Source organism: Boleophthalmus pectinirostris, unplaced genomic scaffold, assembly GCF_026225935.1.
Source record: "Boleophthalmus pectinirostris isolate CB_2022bp ecotype Guang Dong unplaced genomic scaffold, ASM2622593v1 HiC_scaffold_5, whole genome shotgun sequence".
NCBI classification, from domain to species: Eukaryota; Metazoa; Chordata; class Actinopteri; order Gobiiformes; family Gobiidae; genus Boleophthalmus; species Boleophthalmus pectinirostris.
The window spans coordinates 13,877,037-13,901,632 of NW_026571404.1; the positions used below are offsets into that span (position 1 = coordinate 13,877,037).

Sequence of the window (24,596 nt, forward strand, 5' to 3'; positions counted from 1 at the left end):
AGTAACAGAACAAACAAATCACTGTATTGCGAATTAAAAACATGCAATATCAAGTATCAAGATATAGTTTTCTACTGTGTACACTTCCAAAAACATTCGGTACACAATTGTAGTCTTATAATTTCCTATAAATATGTATCCTTAATTTAAACAAGACATCCAACTGTGTTTTCTAACCCCCTTTTCTAAACTGTGGCAGTGATTACTTCATTTAAAGTACATTTTATCAACATTTTTGCTATTCTTTAGGTAATTTCTTGGTTAAAATATGTTAAACTAAAAAAACAAAACCAAAAAAATATTAAATTGGAATCAAAATACCATTTCTGCTATTTTACTTGCTATTAAAAACACAATAAGATGAGACAAAAAAGTAACAGAACAAAAAACAAATCACTATAGCAAATTAAAACATGCAATATCAGTAATAAGTATCAAGTATCAAGATTTTCTACTGTGTAAATTTCCAACAACATTCAGTACACAATTGAAGCCCTATAATTTCCTACAAATAGGCATCCAACTGTATTTTCTAACCCCCTTTTTTAAACTGTGACAATGATTACTTAATTTAGAGTTCATTTTATCAACGTTTTTGCCATTCTTTGGGGTAATTTCTTAGTTAAAACTACTGTGTCAAAGGTCACTGTAGTCAATAGTCCTATTTATGACCCTCTTTAGCTCTAATCTGGAACAGTCCTGATTTTATTTTTCTTGGTACTTGGTGCGAAACGTTTGAGATTCACTGTGAAGTCTGACCTGTGATGAAGTAGCTGAGTTCGGCGTTGAGCCCGGTGTCGTTGTCGGTGCAGAGGAGGCGGGCGACCACGTGGTCTCTGGGCACACTCTCCTTCAGGGAAACATTGTACAGGCGCGGGTTGAAGGTGGGCGTCTCATCGTTCACATCCAGGACTGACACACGGACAGGGACAGACAGGGGCAGACAGGGGCGAGGACACATGACAGGTGTGCATGAGGACAAAAACAATGGCAAAGCAAATCTATAAACTGTATTCAATAATACAATCTCTATACAGTCTTACAGTATACTTGTTTTATCGTGATTTTACATACCATATTAAAGTTAAAGGTTGTACAGTGTTTAAAAAGTTTGGTTGTAGAATGTATTAGACAACAGAGGTATGCAGACACTGAAAGATGTGTTCACAAAAACATATTTAAGCAAGTCATAAAGTGTAGAGTAACTTCATTCGACTTTTACACTATGTTTATATGATGACGGTCTGAACAGAAGACACAAAAGTGGCGTCGCGTCTTCACTTTTTATTTCGCGTTTAGACGAGCATTTTTGGGAGGAAATCTGCGTGCATACGGTGACGCAAAAGTGTGTGGAATTCGATTGGGTATGCATCCCAGGCAGCTAGGTGGTGATGTATGTGACGTAAAAGCGTACACGACGTGAGCAGATCTGACCAGAGTTTTGCGTCTTGGGCAGTGTAAACGGAAACGTTATGGTGAAGCATATTCAACTTTTCCACTCTGGAGGTTGGTTTCAGATTTATTTTTTGTTTTTAAGCCCCAAAAAGCCATCACAGTCTAAACGAAAGGCACTTCTAATAAAATATTTTGTCATGTAAACAGGCCCTTAGATATAAGATTGTTAAAGCTGTATATTTTAAACGCAGAATTTACACCTGAAAGGCAGCACTGAGGTTTGCACATTTTCCATTGATTCATTTAATTTGAGCACTTGAGTTTCATGTTATGCACGTCGTAACTCTATTACAAAAATAAAAGACAAAACAATGTTCAAAAGGAGTAGGCATAAAAACCTTCCCTTTTTATATTATAAAGACATCAACAAAGTGAAACAAATCTGAGATGATTTGACAGGCTTGTTATGCTGGATGCCCTTACGGAAACACAACTTATATATATATTTACATACTGTACATATGACTGGAGGGCCCAATGCAACTGAAGTGTTATGCCAAGGGACACAACAACATTATATACTCTGGGTAAGTTTTAAACCAGCTACCCTCCCTGTGGGCTATCACTCTACTGGAGCCACTGGAGCCTATATAAAATTAAATGACATTTGTGCTGCTGCTCACCTGACACAGTGAGAGTGGAGGTGGAGGTGCGGGGGAACTTTCCAGCGTCATAGGCGATGATCCGGAGCTGGTACTGTCCGATCTGCTCCCGATCCAGGACAGCAGTGGAGCTCAGCACTCCTGTACTCGTGTTTAAGAAGAAGTCCAGACGCGGCATTCCCACCTGGAGCGCCATGGTGATCAGGCCATTCCTGTCCTCGTCAGGGTCCTCCACTTGGACCTATACAAGAGGGATGGAGTATATGTATATGTAAATGTACAAACAGCTCTAAACTTGTTTTTTTTTATTTTTTTTATTTGATTTAAACCTTGATTGAGCACTTGTATTACTGGGAAAAGGCTTGATACTTAAAACCAAGATTTAAACCATGATTTCAGTTTCAACACATAATAATAATACTACTTTCTTTAATAATATTATGTTTTTTTACTCATTGTGTATCAGTCACCTCTCAATGATTTAATTTACCTTATAAACAGAGGAACCTATGGGCAGGCCTTCTGGTACTTCAGCCACAAAAGGCAGATTGAGAAACGTGGGGTCGTTGTCATTCAGATCCTGCAGATTGACAAAGACTGTGGTGCTTGAAGTGGCCTGCAGTGGAGGGCTGCCACCTAAAGAGGGCGACAGAGGGACACATAAGTGCATCTCTCTCATGGTCAGGTGAGTTTATTAGAGCAATAAAAAGTTTCATGGTCAACATAAAACTTGTGGGATTGGGTTGGGAAAGGAGCTAATAGGTGAGGACTGATAGCTTCCCCATTTTGAAAAACATATTTCTTAGCTTATGTTTCATACACCAACCATAAAATAATTACTACTATCAGCTATGACGATGAATTTGAGAACTTAATTTGAGACTTACTATTCTGATCCGCAGTGGTTAGTATACCAACAAACAAAATATAACAAATAAATAAAATATAACAAAATATGTCCAAGAACGTGATAAACAACCAACAGATGGTACATGTGGGAAGTGAAAAGACAACTATTTAATTGCACCTCAAATGTGCACTTGTAACTTTTCTAGTGGAGGGTCCATCACCTGCTTGTCTCTACTGTTATTGTTTTTATTATTATGAATATGTAATTGTTTTGCTTGGAATGTTACACAGCATAGCATTAAAAGTATCTTGCATTTATTTCCTCAGAGATATTATTATTATTATTATTATTATTTATTTATTTATTTATTTATTATGATTATCTTTCTGTGAGTGGACACGCCCCTGCACAGATCTGACCTGGAACTCTACCTGGTGTTGCTATGTCTGTCTATATAACAGATATATAAATAAAAGCAGACAATTTTCTGTTCGCCACTTCCTCTACTTCTCTGATCAGACACCACAGTACAAAAGGCACATTATAAGGTGAGTATTAAGTAGTCCGGCTTAATCTCTGTGTATATAGTTTTTCAATTACTGGCACATTTGCACAGTGGAAAAAGACCAATCCCCCTTTTTGCCTAAACACACAGTACTTACGGTCGGCTGCAGATATGATAATTGTCCTCATGAGGGCAGCGTCTCGGGGGTTGGAGCTCTCACGATCCAGGGTGACTCCACTGGTGCGGATCTTCCCGTTGTTCCTGTTGATGGTGTAGAATGGGTTTTCAGGGCTGATGCTGTACACCACCGTCCCATTATCGCCATTGTCAGGGTCGTATGCAAGCACCTGGATAGAAGAAGAAAAAAAGAGTCACGTGAGACAGGGATGGGCTATACTGACGAAAAAGAATGAACATTTTGAGACATTTGTATATATGTTTTCAAAGCATTATTTGAGGTTTACATATCAGACAAATAACTGTACAATTCAAATTTTGCATATATTTGACAATATTAACAATATTAATATGATCACACTTTTAGCACTTTTCTATCTTCAAGACACTCAAAGTGGTTTACATCAAGGAACCACTCACCCATTCACATACACATTCATACACCAGTGTACACAGACACAAGCGAGGTGGGTTAAATGTCTTGTCCAAGGATGATCTGTCCACCTCTAAATCAAATATATCCGTGATCTTTAGTTTTAATCTTTGTCTGAAGGATTTCCCTGTGTTCACACTTGAAATCATGGGTCCCGGTTTGGTCCTGAAATAGACTTTTAGTTTGTTTCTATTCAAGTCCAGGTTTAACTACGGTCACCTACAAGTTCTGAGTTTTAGTCACAGTTTTGATGGTGTGTCTTACACATGTAACAATGTCCACAAACTGTTTGCTTGACCTTTTAGTAATAGTTAAGCATGTACGCATCTCAGAATATATTTTGTAGAGAAGCAAATCAAACCAAACATTTTTTAGCAGAAATTTGTAGTTTGGACATGACTTTAATTGCAGCCTTTAATCAATTTTTAATAAGAATTTTGACTCAATTCTCAGTAGTTGTGGAGTCCTGATAAATACACATACAAACAACTTACATACTGAAGTTATAATGTGATCAGTAGCCCAATACAGCATAGTAATGGTTTAGTGTGAAATCAGCAGCCATGTCCCAGAACCCAGCGCCATTATGTAGCTCAGTCTTAAGTCTTATTCTTGAATATTAATTACATGTATAATCTAGTAATGGTATGTGCCAATGCAGATTTTTAATCCAGTTTTAGTAAAATTTATACATGCATAGCTTTCCGAACATCTACTGTAGAGAAAAAAAAAAAACAAAGCAAGGAAGCTTTTGACAGGATATTTGCTTTTCAGTTTTGATTCACTTATGATAAATTGTGCCACCCTGGTAAATACATATATCTGCTATTACAGATGAGTCACAAAGTTATAATAGTGATAATTAGTCCCATATAGCACTGTAATGGTTAAGTGTGAAGTCAGCAGCCCAGTCCCAGCCCTCAGCGTCGTCATGGCTCTTGTTCTAAAGTCACTCTTGTATCCATCAGACATAGAGAAAAATGGCCCTGTCTCTCCTCTGTCACAAAGTGCCGATGGATAACGAATGTATGAGGCCTCCAGCTCGGCTAAAACACAGGCAGATTTTTAAAGAGCTGATCAATTATTCATTTGGCTGACTGAAAATTGCTGGAAACTGCTTAATTGGTCATTAGAGGAACAAAGGTTTTGCAGGTATTTAAAAATTAAGGGACATGTTAGGCAGAAGTCTAGCGGCTGCATTGATCGTGAAGACAAAGGTATGTGATATAAGGAGTTCCACAAAAGCCAGGCCAAATAATCAATGGTAGCTACAGAAGAGAGCACATTAAAAGATGGAGGGGGAATATATCAAGTTTTTTCTATTGAACTGTAGCCCATAGCAAAGCAACTATTGGCTAAAACATATCCTATACTATAGAAAACGTAGTGTAGTGAAGTAGCCTGCAGTTTCATGAAGGTACTTCGACTGGGAAGCTAGTCTGGAAAATTGATTGCAATGCGTATTTTTCACATGTTAAACCAAGTGTCATACATAAAACACTATATTAAAATTATTATTGAAACTAGACATTCATTTGAACAAGAGTCGATACTTAAATAAATCATACATAGGATAGACATAATATGCATAACAGGACATAATTTGACCTTCCCTCAGTAGTATTTAAATGGTCAGGATAGAACTAGGCTAAAAGCACATGGTAATATTAAAGAAATTCTGTGTGTGATCTAGAATACACACTTCTTCAAGGTCCTGTACAGTATGATGCAAAATTGACTCTTGTGAGCATTTAGTCACATTATACTGTTGTTACCTCATCAATAACCTGGACTTTTGTTCAAAGATGGGCAACTCCAGGTCTGAAATTATTATTATATGGACTTTAAAAACACAGAGAGCCCTTTGCCAATCCTCTCCTGAGTCTTACACTTGAGGTCCAAAACAAAGCTTATTTGGACCTGATCTATGAGCTTGGCCCTTGTCCGCTCCAACTCTTCACAGAGAACCCTGACCAGAGCGTTGTCTCCCGGGGGTGTAAGTTCCTGGATCAGACTTCTTTCCTCAGGGTTTGAGGAGTCCTGGATGTTGGGAGACACCAGTTAGGTCTCCTCTCGCTCTTGAGTGCCCCCTGTTGGTGTGGGGCAGAGCACAGCCTCCAGGTTGAAGTCATCATCGTAAAGGTGGGAGTCATCATCTGATGTATAGTGGTACCAGGGATTTGTTGAGAAAGAAGTCGAGCTGTCCATGTTTGTGTACGTAGTCACCAGTATACTGAGTTTTGAGCCATCACTGGTCTCTTGAGAACAGAACGTTTTGTGTAGAAAGTGATATTATGTCCATGGTGATCAAGAAATCTGTCCAGCGCAAATCCAAAATGATTAGCACGGTTAGAAATTAACTTTTCAACTAACTATTAATAAAACTATATTATTATATGTGTATATATTATACATAAAAATGCATCACTATTCATCTGTTAGGGTAAGTGTCAGATCAGCATTTATGATAATCTACATTCATGTGTTGAAAATATGTGTGTTGTACGTGTGTACAGTATACATATTACTAAGCATACATATTGCTAATGTTTCTATTTTTATTCTAGTAGTGATTTGTCAGTTGCTCATCCTATCATTGGCGTTAAAATAACTACATTTCGGTGACTGATACTACTTCATTTGAACATCAGTGGTGAGGAATGCCAAAGGGTTCTGTTTATTTAGCATTTCCATATTGCCACAGGCACATAATATTTAGAATTTTCAGAGAAAGTTACCCTATCAGAGTATTACTGCATGACATCAGCAGGTGAAACACAGTGTTTTCAATTTTCAGCCTAAATATGCAGGGTTTGTGTGTGAAGGAAATAACATTATAACAGAAAATAGTATAATATGGACCCTTTATAAGAAGAAAAAAAAAACAAAAAAACAAAATTTGATTGCACAAACATGTTTGGTTTTGGCCTGAGAAGCGACGGAGGGTGTGGGGACCAGACTGCTCCCTCTGTATAAAAAATACAGAAATATCATTCTGGATTTACCAGGCAAAAGAAAATCATTATTTTGAGTAAAAAAGTTTACAGTGTCAAAAACAGACTATTGACTAAAAATAGTGTTTTGCATCAGAAATCATTATTGACCACTGAGCCTTTTCTTTAGAATTAAAATCAAGTTTGAAATGTTTGTATGGTGAGAACACTCCTACCAGTAATAATTTCTCTCAACAATGTAGCAAGCCATGTTTGTTTTTATAAAGGTAACTGCAAAATTTTTCAAGAAAGTTAGCCAGGGTCAAGGAAAACATACTTATTTATTAGACCCCTTGTATGTATTCATGGTTATCCCAAAATAATACAGGAGTAGACAAAAACACGGTAGGTGGAGGTCTAGTTCTGATTTAGTCTTAAGCACCTGTTATCTGTCAGTAAATGATCATCATTGACATTAATGCAAAATATTCTTTCACTACTGAGCCAGATATGGTGATGGTCAAACTTAACAGGCAAGGTGAGTCGATGAAGTGTCTTGCTCAAGGATACAACATCAGTAGATATGTAATGCCAGTAGATTTGATTGCATCTTGTTTACAAAATGAACTGCTGCCACCCAAACTTCTGGAGTTACTTAGCTTTAAATATAATAATTAACAGCCCGCTTGCATAAAGTGATTTGGACTTTAATACATGGGTTTCAGACGATTTTCAACATTTTGGGGAAAATATATATTATTTTGATTTAAATTAGTTTTTTATCATTCTGAAACCCATATAGCACACTCTACATTTTATGCTGGATGCCCTTCCAGATCCAACCAATTTGTAACATTACCCAGGCTTGAAATTATCCCAAAAAGTACAGTCTTTGGGCTGGATTGGGTGTAACATTTGAATCTTAAAGAGCAGGTGCTACTCTCCTATGAGGGTATTTATGTATTTAACACATAACATATTTAAATCACCATCTAACTTCCCCTTCAGAGCACTACCACATTACAATTGGCATGCATTACGCCAATGAAACCACTTCACACTGCATCAGGTTTGTGAAGTTGTAGTATCGTATTGTTTTGTATCATGTTTGTTTTTGTATATTTATGTAAAATCACCACGTGGGAGCATGGGTGTCTCGGAAAGGACCGTACTGCTAAACCATAAGGAGGGTTCAAATAGGGCCTGGGTGAGATTGCAAAATTACTTGCACATGCATGGATGACATATAAAGCCTCTTTCAGCAGGTTTTTAATAATGCTCAAAAGCTCAAAAAATTGATTTTGCATAATACCCCTCTTTAAAGTCATTTTTTTTTCTACTACTGGTGTCTTCAAAACATTTTGTCCTGGATTGTTACAGATGGTGTAGACTTGTGTGTGTACAATGGAAATGCCTGCAGTGGGGTAGAGGAGCTTGGAGATTTGAGAGGGCTGATCCCTGCTCCGGGCATGGCAAACAAATTCACCGGCTCACTGGACAGCTCCAGGTAGGACGCAGCGGGTTGCCTCTTGTCTCCATGGAAACGCAGGACAGGACCGGGGCTAGACTTGGGGCAATTACAGGTCTGCAAGGCTGGGTGGGCCAATTTATTGAAAAACTGGTCCGAGGGGGGCATCTAGTGTCTGTGCACTGGGGGTGAACGGTCACAATCACTATGCATTACTTAAGTGTATATGCATCTGCACCATGAAGGAGCTCTGAAGACTGAAACTACTACTCTGAGACTCAAACTATCACAACGTTAAGCACAGGTAGAGTAAAATATGATCTTTTATGTCATAGTTATTTTGTAGGCTCAAGTCTTGCACAAATATTCTTTTTTAGACAACACGGCAAGTTTTTTTTTAAATTTTAAACAACTTCTAATGCATATTTTTGGCTTTTTAAAATTGAATTCTTGACAAATGACATTATTAATATGCTAGTTTTAACCACTGTAGCAGTTTTAGCTTATGGATTTTGTTTTCTCTGTATTGCTCTGAGATTCATTATGAAAACTATGTTATAAATACAATCTATTATTATTGTTACATTTTAAAAGTTTGCATATCTTCAAAGCAAAAAGTTATTCTTATCATGTCATGCACCCATGATCTTATGCTTTTTTCTTGGGCATTTTTAACTTCTGACTGCTGTTTTTACTTTAAAAGGTCTCTGATTTCTTTGTAATGTTTCAGACGTCTTGTCTGTTAGGTCTAATGTTTAATGTCTTGTACTGTGTAGTGTCTGTTGTTGTCTAACTGAATGTTTTTACCTGCCTTAGAACAACAGATTAAATTTAGTTTTCTCCAGTGTTGCGAGTAACGTGTTATAAAAGTAACAAATTACTGTAATGCATTGCTTTTTTCTGTAACACAGTAATGTAAGGCATTACAGGGGAAAAAAATGTTATATTTTACCCTGTAAAAATGTCAGTAATGCATGTTACAATGCACTTTTAACTTGGATTGAAGTGATGGGTTTTTCGTTTTTCTTCATACAAATTCACTAAAATCATTGCCATCCTTACGGTTCCGAATGTCGGGGCCTGGAGGGACCATCGCAAAGCTCCACGCTCCATGGGGTTAATCGCAACTCACACCAGATTGCGTTTTGCGGACACCCTGCTCCACGGGCTTGGGGTTCTCTCAAGGGTGGTCCTAGATTCCAATTCCTAGTCCAAGATTAGTCCTTGTTTGGTCCTGGTTTAGTCCTGGTTTAGTCCTGGTTTAGACCTGGTTTAGACCTGGTTCAGTTCTGGTTTAGACCTGGTTAAGTCCTGGTTTAGTCCTGGTTCAGTCCATATACAGTGCAAAAGTCTGGCATCTTCACTAGCTGATTGTTATTGGACAATCAGCAACAGTTATTTTGGTGAGAGTAAGTTAGAGTGCTGCAATAGTCGTGTAATGTCTTACATTTTAAATGCAGTAATATTGTAATGTAACAAATTACTTTGACATCACAGTAACAAGTAATAAATAACACATTACAGTTTTGAAGTAACTTGCCCAACAGTGGTCCTCTCTAGATCACTATGACTTCTTTCATTGTATTACAAAAAAATCTGGAAAAAAGTTTTTTGAATGGATTGAGAACATTGGGCGATTTTTTGTCTTTCTTTGTGAGACATGATTTTAAATCCTCCAACTTTGTAGTAAGGAACATCCTGCTCTTTGTAGATGAAAGGCGAGTAATCTAGTACGCAGTGGTGGGCATGCTGTATTGAAACGACGCATCACAATCACTATGCGTTACTAAAGTATGCATTGGCTTTAGCGTGGAAGACCTCTTAAGATAGCAGATTGAAACCGCCCTAATGTTTAGCACCTATTAGCAATCCTCCTCCCCTCTTTCTCTTCTTTACAATCTCTGCATTGGGTTTCTTAAAATGTGCTCTTCCTTCCTTTTCTGGCTGGAAGCTGAATAATTGTCTATGCATATGACTGCGGGCTACATTTTAATTAGCAATTGGACTCCCTTAATTAGACTCACTGACGTCTCCTTAATTAATGGACAATCAAGGCTTAATTAACAACAGCACACAGCCAAAGACACCAGCAGGACAATAAGAGTTTGGGATAAAATGACTGTGTTTATTCTCTGATGACCTATGCAATTATGTCAAAGGAGCTGGAGATGGTAGATGAGAAGCCATATACATTTAACCTTCATGCACTACTTGAAATTGGCTCATTTTTATGCCAGCTTTAGAATGGTGATCATTATAAATCATGCATATAGTTTTAGTAAACGTTTGAATTCAATTAGGTACTTTTGACATTAGACAAACCCTATTACTATATTAATGACATAGTTTTAAAGGTCTTATATTATGCAAAATTGACTCTTCTGAGCTTTAGATCATGTTATAATGTTGTAACCTCCTCAGAAACATACCTGAAGTTCTGTTTTGTTTCATTCATGCATTTGAATAACCCTATTATTAGTATGTCTACAACTTCAAAGCTCAAAATGCTCTGTTCCACCTTGTCATGAAGAATATTTTTCAAGTTAACAGCTCCTTTTTCTTTTTGTAGAGATCGGAAATTCCAGGGCTGAAATGATCCAAATGATTCTAGTGAGGATGTATGGAGTTTAAAAAATTGTCCAGCAGGAGTGTAGTGGGCGTGGTATGCGGGGGTAAACTGTCCGCCCACTTCTTCAGGCGCATGATATTAAAAAAAATAATAATATAAAATAGCCTACAACTTAAATGTCAAACTGGAGTTACTGGCAATGATGAAAACAACCTGCATAGGCTCATAATATCTTCAGTACTGTCCTATAACAACCTGAAACATGAGGGACCAAGACTGATCCCAGGACTGAACCAGGAGGACTAATCCAGGACGAAAACAGGACTAAATCAAGACTAAACTAGGACTAAACCAGAACTGAACCAGGACTGAGTGTCAGGACGGGCCTGGAGGTGTGTCCGCATAGACTGTCAGGTGACCGCAGGTGAAAGGTGCAGAGCTCTGCAGACTCGGGGCTCTCTCTCTCACTCTCAAGTCTAAGATTAGTCCTGGTTTAGTCCTGGTTTCGACACATTGATGACGTCACAAATCACGTACCCTCATTTAAAAAATCCCCACTACACCACTGCAGTCCAGCAACAAGAAACAAAACACAACTCCAGGTATGTTTGTGATGAGGAAAACACCATTATAACAGAGATAAGAAAATAGCGTAATATGGGTCCTTTGAAGAATCTGCAATGCATAAATTTAAACAGTAGTCGACTTACCGATATAACGTCAGTGTTTATTGGACTCTTTTCCACCACGTTGGCGTAGTACGGCTCATCTGGCCACTTGGGGGCGTTGTCATTTATGTCCAAGACTGTGATGTTTACCTGCACAAAAGAAGAAGATAAGCATGTTATTCTTACATGCACCAACGGGCTCAAACCAGGAAGACATTTGGAAAGATGCAATGACAACTTCCGGTGTAGTACCTGGCACTGGGCTTGCCGTCTGACTGTGATAAAACCCAGTGAAGTAAATGTGATCAGACGTAAAATAAAGACCGCATGTATGAGCTGGAATTATCTTGAATTTGGCGCCCTCGTCTCTTCTAATCGCATGTACCCAGTGCGCTTGGAGTTGTGTGTCAGTGGGGAAATGATAAAAACTGAGGTATGGTTGTAATTGTTGATTGACTGAACATAACGGAACGCTACAGTGACATGGAGATGAAGAAAACTGGGCCTGGGAAGTTGTAATCGCATCATTCCAAACGTTTTCCTGGTTTGTGACGTGACGTGAATAGAGCCTACTGAATACAAGAATAAGGACATTAAAAAAAAAAAAAAACTATCTTTGAGGGTGATTTAACCACCTAACATCTGATTAGAGGGCAACCTAGCTTAACCTTCTACACCATGTCACTACTCCATTAAGAATATTTTAGTTGTTTAGTTGTTTCTGGGAGTACAGCTCGAAAACTCAGTTTCCCTCTCAATTGTGTAGTATCTCATTTGCTATTTAAATCATGACAAAATTGTTAATGGTATTGAATATATGTGGATGCAGACTATGTAACGAAATTCTTAGCATATACCGCTAGTTCTGCAATGTATTCTATTTGTTTGGCCATTTAAATTCCCATTGAAGCTCAGTCATTAGCAGAGAGCTGCTAATTAGAATGGACAGGCCAAACACTAATGATTGACAGATGAATTACCGTGGCGATGCCTGTTTTCTGCTGAGGCCCAACTCCTCCGTCCACGGCGCGAACGATCAGAATATACTCCGCCTTTAACTCACGGTCCAGGAGGGCAGTGGTCGTGATCTCACCTGACAAAAAACAGAAGAAAAAAATACTTTATTATTATGTCTAATTGGTAAGGATGTAACAATAATCACAATATTGTGATATTTATCGTGATATGTATCGTCAAAAGTCTCACAATAATATCATGAGCATCACAATATATCGAATTACAAGTGTTTTTTGCTTAAATTCATTGTCATGGTGCAGCAATAGCTTAAAGAAACCGAAGGAACTACATACCCCATGATCCTTTGCTCTGTTTCCGTCCAATTTACAGAATGAAATAACTCTTAAAAGCACTTTTATATCTTAACTCTTTGGGTTATGAAAGAAAGAAAAAAGGAGCATATTCTACAGCTTTTTGTTGTTGTCTCTACAAAATATCGCAACAAATATTATACCATTAAATGTATATCATGAAAATATCGTACTGAGAAATTGGATATTGTTCCATCCCTACTAATCAGATTATCTTTACTGGTTTAATAATTTATGTCCTTCATGCTGCTGCTGTTCCTGTCTATTCAAGCTTGGGAGTGACAAGAGTTACCGTCGGAAAATGTATTGCGTTGCCTTGAATGTTCCACAGTATGGCATTAAACATATCTTATATAATTTGCTCAACAGGTGTTTTAATTGCATTGTGTTAGGTCACCTGTGTCTCATGCTACGTTTACACTGAAATGAATCACCGTATCAAAATTGATTTGCGTCCAGACGCGTCATTGCTGTGTCCACAAGCCTTCCACACAGCTTTGTGCATATTTGTTTATGTTTTATAGAAACAAAACTTAAAACCACATGGCTAATTTGCACAAACTGAGCCTCAAAAAACAGCTCACTCCTTGTGCCCTGATGCGGTTCAGCTTCTGTCGGACTAAAGGACATGACTCAGTGGAATCTATCTGTGACAGAGGGGTGTTCTGCTGATGGTGAGTCTGTTCTGTGCTTCTGTCGAGTTAGAGGTGGTTCATATTAAACTTTTCAGAGATTATACATCTGCAGGTCATACATGTCGACCGTATTTATGAATGGACATATATTCTAGCCTCTTAGCGTTTTGGCGGTGAATTACTTCTCGGTGCATAGACCTACATCAGCGTATCAGCGTTTTCAGGCGTCCACACAGTGCCGGATCAGATTCATACTCAGAATGAATGAAGGAACTGGCAGCACCAGATCATTCCTTCTCTGGAGTCGTTTTCCATCGGATTAGTGTGGACATCCGCAATGAAAACGACTCAAATACATACTAATGTGGATGGGGCCTCAGTAAGGGTAGATAAGTTTAATGCCATACTCTGGAACCATCCAAGCAAAGCAATAACATCTCCATGGAGACAACCAGATAGTGGACCATCCATCAGAAAAGTTATGTACTGTACTGTGAATTGATAGAGAAAAATAGTAAGTACTACATAATTCAGTACACAATTTATGAGCCAATATCTCAAAGCTACAAAAGCCTGGTGTTATACTCAAACCACCTAAACTTAACACCTTATATTTAACAACCACAAAGGAATTCTGTTTTAGACCACAATTTTAATATAATCAGTGTGTTGTTTATTTTGGTCTTTACTTTATTTTTTATTATAACTCGTTTCCATCTGTTTTAAATATTAACAACAATTTATTTTTAACCATACATTATTAAAAAGAGGGTGTTCATCCTCTACTACTGGGGATAGTATACCACCATATACAACCAGTTTGGCACAATCCTACCGAAGTCTGTCCAATAGTGACAAAGATACATTAAAATATGTGTATATATCTTGGCATGTGCATTTCCATAGCAGCACACAGCTCCACCGACCTGAGCGCGAGTTGAGACGGAACTGAGTGGAGCCCTCCAGGGAGTAGATGAGTGAGGCCTGGCCAAACTCCCTCGAGGCGTCCAAATCAGTCGCATTCACCAGCAGCACTGTCGCCCCTGAGTGAGAGGGAAAGAGAAAGAGGAGAGGGAGAGAGCGGAGAGAGGAAGAGAGAAGGAGAGAGAGAGAGAGAAGGGGAGAGAAGGAGGGACAAAGGGGGAGAGGGTGGAGAAAGTTATAACTTTCACTATGAGAAGAAAGGACTGAACGACTGAGAGACTGAGCCTTAAGAGAAGGGGGGAACTCAGCAAAAATGGTCATTATATTCCGAAAAGGTTCATTTTCTTTCTTTCTTCTTTTACTTGTCTGTAGTCATTGTGCCAAAAACTCTGTAAATCAGCTGGCAAGACACGTCACAGCAACATCACATGACTCATGTGATAATGACTACAGACAAGTAGTCCAATAAACAAACTGGTCATTATCGTTACATCATCATTTTCTTAGGTTATCATTTGGATTAAACTGGATTTATACAGCACTTTCTACCTTCTAGGCATCTAAAGCGCTTCACATCAAAGAAATACTCATCCACTCACACACGCACACACACTCACACACCAATGTATGCAGAGGGGGGTTATGCGTCTTGCCCAAGAACACAAAGAACGTATTCATTGTATCCATCAAACTGCTATTTATTCATTAGTCAACGATAGAAATAGCAATTAAAGCCTAAAACAGTCTCTATGACAATGGGAAAACTTACATTTTACACTGTGAGAAGAGAATTGAATGATTGAGAAAAGTAAAAGAAAGAAAAAAGGAAGAATACATGGCAAAAATGATCAAGATCTTACATTTTATCATTCGGATTAGGATCAAGTAAATTTGGATTTCCAGCTGCAGCTATTCATTATACAATAGCAGAGATAGCAGATTCTAAAACCTAAAACAGTAACTATGGCAATGGTTAAGTTAAACACTAAAACCCAGAGAAACAAATATGTAACAATAAATTAAAATATGTATCTAAATATTTGCTGTACATTAACATTTGTATATATTCTTACAATAACAACAATCAGATGTTATTATTGCAACCAGAAAAGTGGCTGAGGATTAAGTATCGTACAAAAGGTCACAACAGCGCAGGGACATCGCCTCAGACCCATGAAATATTATGCTGCAAGTTACAACTTTCACTGTGAGGAGAGCAAAAATAAATGGAAAGACTGGGCCATGAGAAACAGAAAATGGAAAAAAAAACACAAGACAAAATTATCATTATCTCCAATTTGATATTTTTGGGAGACTGATAAGAGTACAAACTGACAGTTTCATTCAAATGCGTAATAATTATCCAGATAGCCGGGTCTGAAGCCTGAATCAGAAACTATGGTAATGGTCAGTTACACATTTTGCCATAAGGCAGGTTTATCTCCATCTTGCATAATTTATCAATGGCAATTTAAAGTCACCAATTCACAACATTTGACTCCAATCAGTAAGGAGTTTCATCCAACAGAGAGAGAGAGTTCAAAAGTACAATGACCATACATACAAAGTGCGACCAATCAACCAACCAATTAGTCATGCAACTTTTTAATGAAGCTCAGGGTTTAAGTATGGTGCACATTCACAACAGTGCAGGGACTTCGCCTTAGACCCTTAAAAGGTTAAGCTACAAGTTACTGTTACTTTTTATTTAATGTTTTGTTGAATGTGTTTTGACAGCTTTGTTATTTGAGAGAGATATTTTTTATTGTAATTTTGCCTACATTTAAAACAATATTAGTAACACTTTATTCTCTCATAGGTTTCTAATGAATAATAAATGTTAAAACTGAGACCTAAAATGTGCATGTACAAATACACACACAAATGGTCAGTAAATGAGTAACTAAGCATGAATAATTATGAGTAACCATATTCAGCACAGACCAATTCACTGCCAGCTAAGAGCTGACTGAGGTATTAATTAAGGAGTTACTAAACCTGAATCATTATTCATTTGTTCATAAGTTTCATTCACACATGTTTATGTAACCCTTTATTATTATTAGTCTGTCTTAGGGCTGCTCGATTATGGAAAAAATCATTATCACGATTATTTTGGTCAATAGTGAAATCATGATTATTCAAACAATTATTTGTTTTAGTTACATGATGCATTTATTCAGCATTTCTCTTTCTTTATCAAAAAAAAACAACAACAACAAAAACAAAAAAAAAACACTTTGTTATTGATAATTTATGTAAAACTTTCAAATTGAAAATAAATATAGGCTACAAATATGTATCTTAGAGCAGTTTTGTGATGTATAAAATATAAAATGAATAAAATATACTTTGCATATGAAATAAAGCATAGAAAAACATAAATATAACCAAAATAAACTATATATCCAGCTGTTCTACAATCTCTATATTTAAAAATGAAAATAAAAATACTTATTCATAAAAAAATATACTAAAATAAACTATGTTAAGCTTTCGTTTCAACTCGATTATATGAGTTTGGAGATAGTTTGACACCCAAATCGAAATTGCAATCAAAATTCAATTAATTGCAAAGCCTTAGTCTGTCTACATCTCTAAAGCTCAAAATGCTTTGTTCCACTGTGTCATCAAGCAGTAGTGTTCATGTTAACAGCTGCCTTTTACCTTTTGTTCAGTAGAGATTGGCAATTCCAGGGCTGAAATTATCCAGATGATTCTAGTGAAGGTGTGTGGAGTTTGAAAACACAGTGGAGCACTTCCTGTATTACCATGTGACCTAACAAAGTGGAACAGTGTTTTCTGTTTGAGAAAACTCAGTCTAAATATACAGGGTTAAACATGTGTGAATGAAACAAAAACACAACTCCAAGCATATTTCTGATGAGCAAACAATATTATAACATAAATCAGACAATCACATAATATGGGCCGATTAAGAGTGAAAAGGAATTTAACACTCACTAAATATTGGTGAAAAATGGACACAGTACAATGGTTTAGAAATACTGTTTTTATATGATTGTTTTAAGCATAATCTACCCATTGTGAAACCTTAGCATTTAGATTTTAAATATAGCAATGTCCAAAACTGTCTTATTTTCTCATTGCTTTATAAAGATATGCCACAGACGAACCAAAACACATCAGGCTAATTTCTTCACCGCCCCCGTCCACTGCAGCTCTGATGGCATTGCAGCGAGTGGGTTTACGGATTAGCGGATTATCAGCTTGTTTGGCACAGCCTCTTCTTGGCACAGCACTGATCAATATCCAAGTGGGCACGGAGAATACGAGATATGACAGGCTAAAAAGAGCAGCTAAGAGAGGCTAGCCCGAAGCTAAGCCCTGCAGCCCAGATCCCTCTGTCCCCATAGCCTCCTTCTAAAACCCTGCTAAGGTCCAAGCCGCTCAGCCTTTTCTGTGAGAGACATTTTGAGTAGCCAGTTCTGTCGGATCTCCAAAAGGAACAGGGCGGTCAAATATGTAATTTTCCTCCAGAGCCTTGAAATTAATCTATTGTTTGGGATAAAAGAGGTTCCGAAATGCATAAGAATGAATGCAAGCGCCAGTTTTTGCTTTGTAGTTGCTGGATCTGCATTCTGGGGCTGTGCAGTTAAAAACATTATGCAAAACCAAAACAAGTCGAGCAGTAGGAAGGAATAATACAGAGAAATAACCCCCAAAGAAGCCATTTCTTTTTGTCGTAAAGTATAAAGAGTGATTTATGGGCACTACAATGAGATTGGAGTGTATATAAATTGCAGGTTCATTGTTGAAAATTCAATGTAGAAACTTAACCACAACCCCGATAAGAGTAAAATGACTCACCCGCGTTAATGTTTTCGGGGATTCTCACAATGTAGGACGGTTCGCTGAAGGTAGGTGGGTTGTCATTCTCATCCTAAAAACAAAATAAACAGCACCAGTTGTAAGTGATATGCAAATGTGTCAAAGATAATGGTCTCCTATGGGTGCTACATTGTTGGATTTATACATCTGTTTTTAAGCTCCATTCTGTGAGGTGGGAGAAATAAGACATTGTTTTCTAGTGACTTGTTATGGATGGAGGAGTAGTGTTGTAAATTTAAACTCTATAATTCACTAATAAATGGGAATTGTCGTGACCAAGACTTGAACCAGGTATAGTTAAGGGGTAAATACTTGTCTATGCATCTACAAAGCAACAGTCAAGCAAAAACACGTATTGTTTTATCGCCCCCTTGTGGTAGGAATAATCATTAGAATAATCATGTATATAGTGTTTTGTTTCATTCACACATGTTTAACACACAAGAATATTTAGAGTTCTGAGTTCTTCTCTCAGATTGAATACACTCTGTTCCACCTTGTGACGTCATGTGGTTATACCGAAAGTGCTCCACTGTGTTTTAGGCAACGTTTATATGATGACGGTCTGAACAGAAAATGCAAAAGTAGCATCGCCTCTTCACTTTTTATTCCACATTTAGACGAGCATTTTCAGGATGAAAACTGCGAGCATTCAGTGACGCAAAAGAGTATGGAATTTGACTGGATTTGCGTGTACTTAAAGCAACAAGGGCATCTTTGGACATACAGAAGTTTTCACACCACGCATTTTCAATTAGCTACTCCTTCTATAAAGTTGTCCCACCATCGACTGGTTCTCCCAGGTCTTGTCCCTAGCTGTCTGACTCGACTGCGACAAACTGGTGCATCCAGAATTTGACAGAGGTGATTGCAGATCATTGTCTGTTCACTATTAGTATCTGTGCATATTCTGTAGGTTTGTTGGAATGCCTCCTGTAAGTTTATTAGAGCTTCCAGAACAGCTTGAGGGTCCATCGCATGGAAATTATCTGACATGTTTGTTTCTATGCGTATGTGACGTGAGCAGATCTGACCAGAGTTTTGCATCTTGGGCAGTGTAGACGGAAATGCTACAGCGGAGCGTATTCAACTTTTCCACTCTGGAGGGTGATTTCAGATTTTTTTTTTTTTTTTTTTTTTTTTTTTTTTATTTCACAAATTGAAAAATACAATCTTACAGGATTTTTGTTCGATAATAATATCCTCGTACCCGTACCATAAGTATATGCATATTCTCACATATAAATAAATACATACACACATATATATTCATACATATATACATACATATATCTATATACCTACATACCCACATTTACAGACATACACTCGGGTACATTCAACTACATTTGACATTTACCTACATTTTTTTTTTTTTTTAATATATAATTAAATAAACCAGAAATAACATTGTAGCATGGAACCAGGGTGTGCTTTAAGACGTTATTTTATACATTACTCTACATCGCACCAAAGACATATTTCAAAACAGACTGCTAATTTTCAGACTCTATACAAAGTCAGACCATGTTTGTCTAATATAATTTAACCATCCCCTCCATAAATTTTCAAATTTGTCTTTCTCCAACCTAACTGATGCCGTCACTTTCTCCATATTGTATATATTGAGCATTACATCCACCCACTCTTCTACCTTAGGTATTTGATCCGTCCGCCATTTTTTGGTGATTGCCTTTTTGCTCGCCAACAGCATAATTTTCAGTATATTATAATCAATCCTTCTAGTTAAGTTCAGTATATCAATTTTACCCAGATAAAAAACTTCAAAATTTAGGGGAACACTACAATTCACTACTTTATCAATAATACTTTTAACTCCTGTCCAATATGATTTCAATAGTGGTCATCCCCAAAAAATGTGAAAGTGATTTGCCTTGGAAGTACCACAAGATCTCCAACATTTCGTATCTGCATATTTCCTCTGTGCAGGGGTCAGAAAGAATCTACTTATGTTCTTCCATCCATATTCCCTCCAAAATACAGAGTTTGTGGTTGTCCACTGACTTAAACTTATTTGTTCCCAATCTTCTACTGAAATTACAATGTTTGCTTCTCTTTCCCATCTTTCTTTCACATAATCTGTGGTGTCCCCTTTTAAAGCTTCCAAAGCTGTATATAGTTTGGATATAATTTTACTAATTAACTCTGATTTAAGTGCATCCAGAACTATTTTAAGAATACCTGATTGAAATAGATCCCAGTTTACTTTATTAAGTTCTTGCTTTAAATAGTGCCTTAGCTGTAGGTATCTATGAAAATCCGCTTACCAAGATTAAACATGTCCCTTATCTGTTGAAAACTTAGCATTTCTTTGTTTTTTATTATCTCCCAATGCATTTTTGGACCATTTTCCCATGTTCTGAAGGTGCCATCCAACTGGTTTGGACCAAAATCAGTATCATATGCGATCAATCTAAATAATCTACATTGCTCTATTAAATTATGCTTTTTCAAGAGACTGGACCAGATTGACAGAGACACCCACAGCCAAGGGTTAACATTTTGTTTCTTCAATATTTGTAATTTAACATCAAACATTAATGCCTGTATTGGTGGTTTCATATTACCCTTGATGTCTTTCCATTTTGCAACATAATCTGGATCGCCCAAACTCAGCAACACCTTTAACTGAGCGGCTTGATAGTAACTTTTTAAACATGGAAGCGCCAGACCACACTTATTTTTTGCCATTTGTAAAGTTCTAAATTTTATACGTGGTCTTGCAGATTTTTGCATTTTTAAGCTTCAAAAATGCCATCACCATCTAAACGAAAGGCATTTCTGATCAAATATTTTGTAGTTTTTACCTGCAGTCGTTCTCGTGTGAACAGGCCTTTAGACTCCATACACCTTCATTAGAACCATTTAGATAGTTTCAACAATAGAATTGCCAATCTCTGAACAAAAGGTAAAAGGTAGCTGTTAACGTGAACATTACTGCTTCATGACATTACGAGGAGGAACAGAGCATTTTGAGCTTTGGAGATGTGGAGAGACTAATACTGCAGGGTTACTCAAACATGTGTGAATGAAACAAAACACAATAAAGGGAATGTTTTTGAGGATGAAACAACAGCATTATAACATGGCTTAAAGTTCATTTTGCCAATATCACCCACCTCTTGAGAAATCCCAAAATAATTTAATAGTAATCGTCAAAAAGCCCTAAAAAGACAAGAGTGAATTAAAGCACAATGTATGTTAAAGCATCCTTTTGCATTGGCTTTTCACATTTACCTCCCACTCATCTGGTTGTGTGGCTGTTCACTGATCCCCACTGTGTTTGCGCAGTGACACGTTAGCACTTAAACCCCAGTCAGTGCCTATTATCTCTCTGGTTTTACACTGGTGCAAGGCTTTTGTGTCTCTGTAACACTGTTGGAGACTGATAAACCCCTGTGGAGCCACTTATAACAATATGGCGGACAGCAAAGAAGGCACATGTCTCCCTCTCGGCCTCCACGTTTCAGCATACAACTCATTCTTTTACACAGTATTACTCCCTAAAGTGGCATATAGATAGATATATATGAGCCCAAAATACCCCAGCAGGATGCATTCATTGCGCGTTGTGCCGTGTCCCGTTGATGAATAGAGGGTTCGGAGTATAATGGGAAGATAACAGGGGACATAGGTCTACGGTTTGTGTAATCTGGCTCCTCATTACTGGTGCCGTTTTTCTAGTATTTGCATTATCACACAAAAGGTCAACAGTCTACTAATGTCAATGGAGATGCACCTTTAAATGGAGACAAAATACAAATCATGTTGTATGTTAAAGTATCATGCATCTTAATCATTATTGATCATAATTCAATACAACGTGAAGCTTAGTAGGAGGAAAACAAAAACAAAAAAAGAAAAACATCTGACAGCAATGAGGCAATGTAATCTATTATAAACAACTCGAAAATGTTTGTTACTTATGTCCAACAAAGTGACTCAAACAAAATAGTATTGTTAAAATTATCAAAATAAATTTAACCATTTAGACCCACCCCAAGTCATATTAAAATCGTTGCACAACTTGCATAGATCTTGCACTATAATATTTTTTATTAAAGGTTCACTATTTTCTGCTACCTGCCTGTCTCTATGAAACTGATGTTCCACAATAAAACACTGAACCTTTATCAAGCGCTCAGTTTAAAGGGTCTATAATACGTAGTTATGTACGTTATAAAATTATTACCTCACTGAAAGTATACTTGGAGTTGTGTTTTTTTTTTCACACATATTCTGCATATTTACGCTGTGTGCTTAAGTGTTTTAAACTCCATAAATCTTCACTAGAATCATTTGGATAATTTGGAAAACAATCACTTCATGACATCACAATGTGGAAGAGCATTTTAAACTTTGGAGCTATAGACAGACTAATAATAAAGGGTTACTCAAACGTGTGAATGAAACAAAAAGCACCTCCAGGTATGCTTTTGATGAGGTAACAATATTCTCACATCCTTAAAGCTCCCAAGAATCTGTTTCCTAGGATGCAGGATCTTAAATGTCACATTATGAAACATTTCAGACAAAGCAATGACGTCTCCATGAAACAAGCAGCTGGCTGATTCATCACATGGTTTCACTTTGTGGAAACCGTCTGACCTGAATTAGGATTCGTTCGCTCGATGGTAGGCGGGTACTTTTTAAATTTAACCAATCGCTGCTTTTTAATCGTGACATATGTAATGCGCCACTAACAGGGCTAACTGGCATATTAAGCTTTTCCCCAAAACCCATAGGAAGAAGGGCAATAACGTCTTTAACCTTGATAAAATTCACCAAACATTCTCTTTGTTCCAGCTTTAAATCCTCGATTTCGGGAATCGTTGCCAACACAGAATGTATGGCTCTTCACTGATTGACTGGTGCCCGGACATCCAGGATTCTTGCAAACCGTCTAGTGTATTCCGATGAAACTGAGCAGAGGCACTAGATGGCACCAGCCTGGCTAGCTGGCAGACCCCTACCAGAAAAAGTTGCAAATTGCATGTTTTCTTAAACAAAATAGAGAATACTACATTTTCCTATTCAATAATGTATGACTACAACTTGTATATTTCATATTTTGAGTAAACAACACATATTAATAACACAATATTATTTACTTACAGCATTTATATGTGGCTTCAGGTTTACACTGCTGCTGGTTTATCATAATAAAGTGTGATATGTAATGTAATGGAGACATATAGGCTGCAGCGTGCAAGCCTAACAGACTGAGACCATTCGAATACTGCTATGTAGACTAGAAATAAACCATGTTTTATTTTGGGTGTTTCTTCAATATTTTGTTATGTTTCAACAGCACTGGACATTCATTCCTTATGTTTCTTTGCATGTTTGATACTGTATCTTCTGAACATCTTTTCCCTTCTGAGGTCACCATAACAAAATGTCTGCCAAGTCCATCATAACTGGCTGCTGATTTTAAGGTTTTACTTTGATTTTAAGGTTTAAGGTGTTACTATAATACATTTCACTACAGTCACTTTTCTATACAGTCACTTTATCAAAATGAAACTGCACTTCTAGTAGTTTACCGTTTTTGATACTGCACTTGCTTCTTTTAGATAATATTTTTACCTTCCTACCTCTGCCTTAAAGGGCTCATAATACGCTGTTTTCGGATCTATTTTATAATGTTGTTTCCTCATCAAAAACATACTTGGAGTTATGCTTTGTTACATTCACACATGCACAAACGCTGCATATTTAGACTGAGTTCTTGTGTGAAACAAAATGAAACAAGAAACACCTCCAGGTATGTTTTTGATAAGGTAACAGCATTATAACATGGTTTAAAGCTCACAAGAATCCATTCTGTGTAATATAGGACCTTTAGACAAATTATTCTACTCACACAAGAACACAAAGTAAACAATAACCTTTGTACATCACCAGACAAAATGCATGCTTTAATGTAGCACACCTGATCCCATCTCTCCTGACATTTTTATGCACATTGCATAAGACTTTTAATACATATTATTATCAGTGATCACAGTGAACTGTAGACACTACCTTCACATGCAGGCTACACTAACTATACCTGCATGTGTCCTTCTAAGTTGTGAACCCTGGACAATTGGATGTAACCTGGACTGGATCAGATAGCAGCAGAAAAATGGAAAAGCTTTACGTGTAGTAAATATGAAACAGTGGGTCATGGG

The 24,596-nt window shown here is 37.2% G+C and overlaps 1 protein-coding gene across 1 annotated transcript in view; it reads right to left on the reverse strand.

The window, feature by feature from the left end:
- The window catches only part of cdh23 (cadherin-related 23), a 328,046-nt gene that overhangs the window by 80,685 nt on the left and 222,765 nt on the right, over positions 1–24,596 (reverse strand). Inside the window, exons 19-26 of the mRNA XM_055162881.1 lie at positions 18,379–18,451; positions 14,550–14,666; positions 12,641–12,753; positions 11,703–11,810; positions 3,570–3,759; positions 2,548–2,693; positions 2,079–2,298; positions 760–912 (exon numbers count right to left, since the gene is read on the reverse strand). Coding sequence (XP_055018856.1) covers positions 760–912; positions 2,079–2,298; positions 2,548–2,693; positions 3,570–3,759; positions 11,703–11,810; positions 12,641–12,753; positions 14,550–14,666; positions 18,379–18,451 — 1,120 coding nt within the window. The remainder of the gene's footprint in view (positions 1–759; positions 913–2,078; positions 2,299–2,547; positions 2,694–3,569; positions 3,760–11,702; positions 11,811–12,640; positions 12,754–14,549; positions 14,667–18,378; positions 18,452–24,596) is intronic.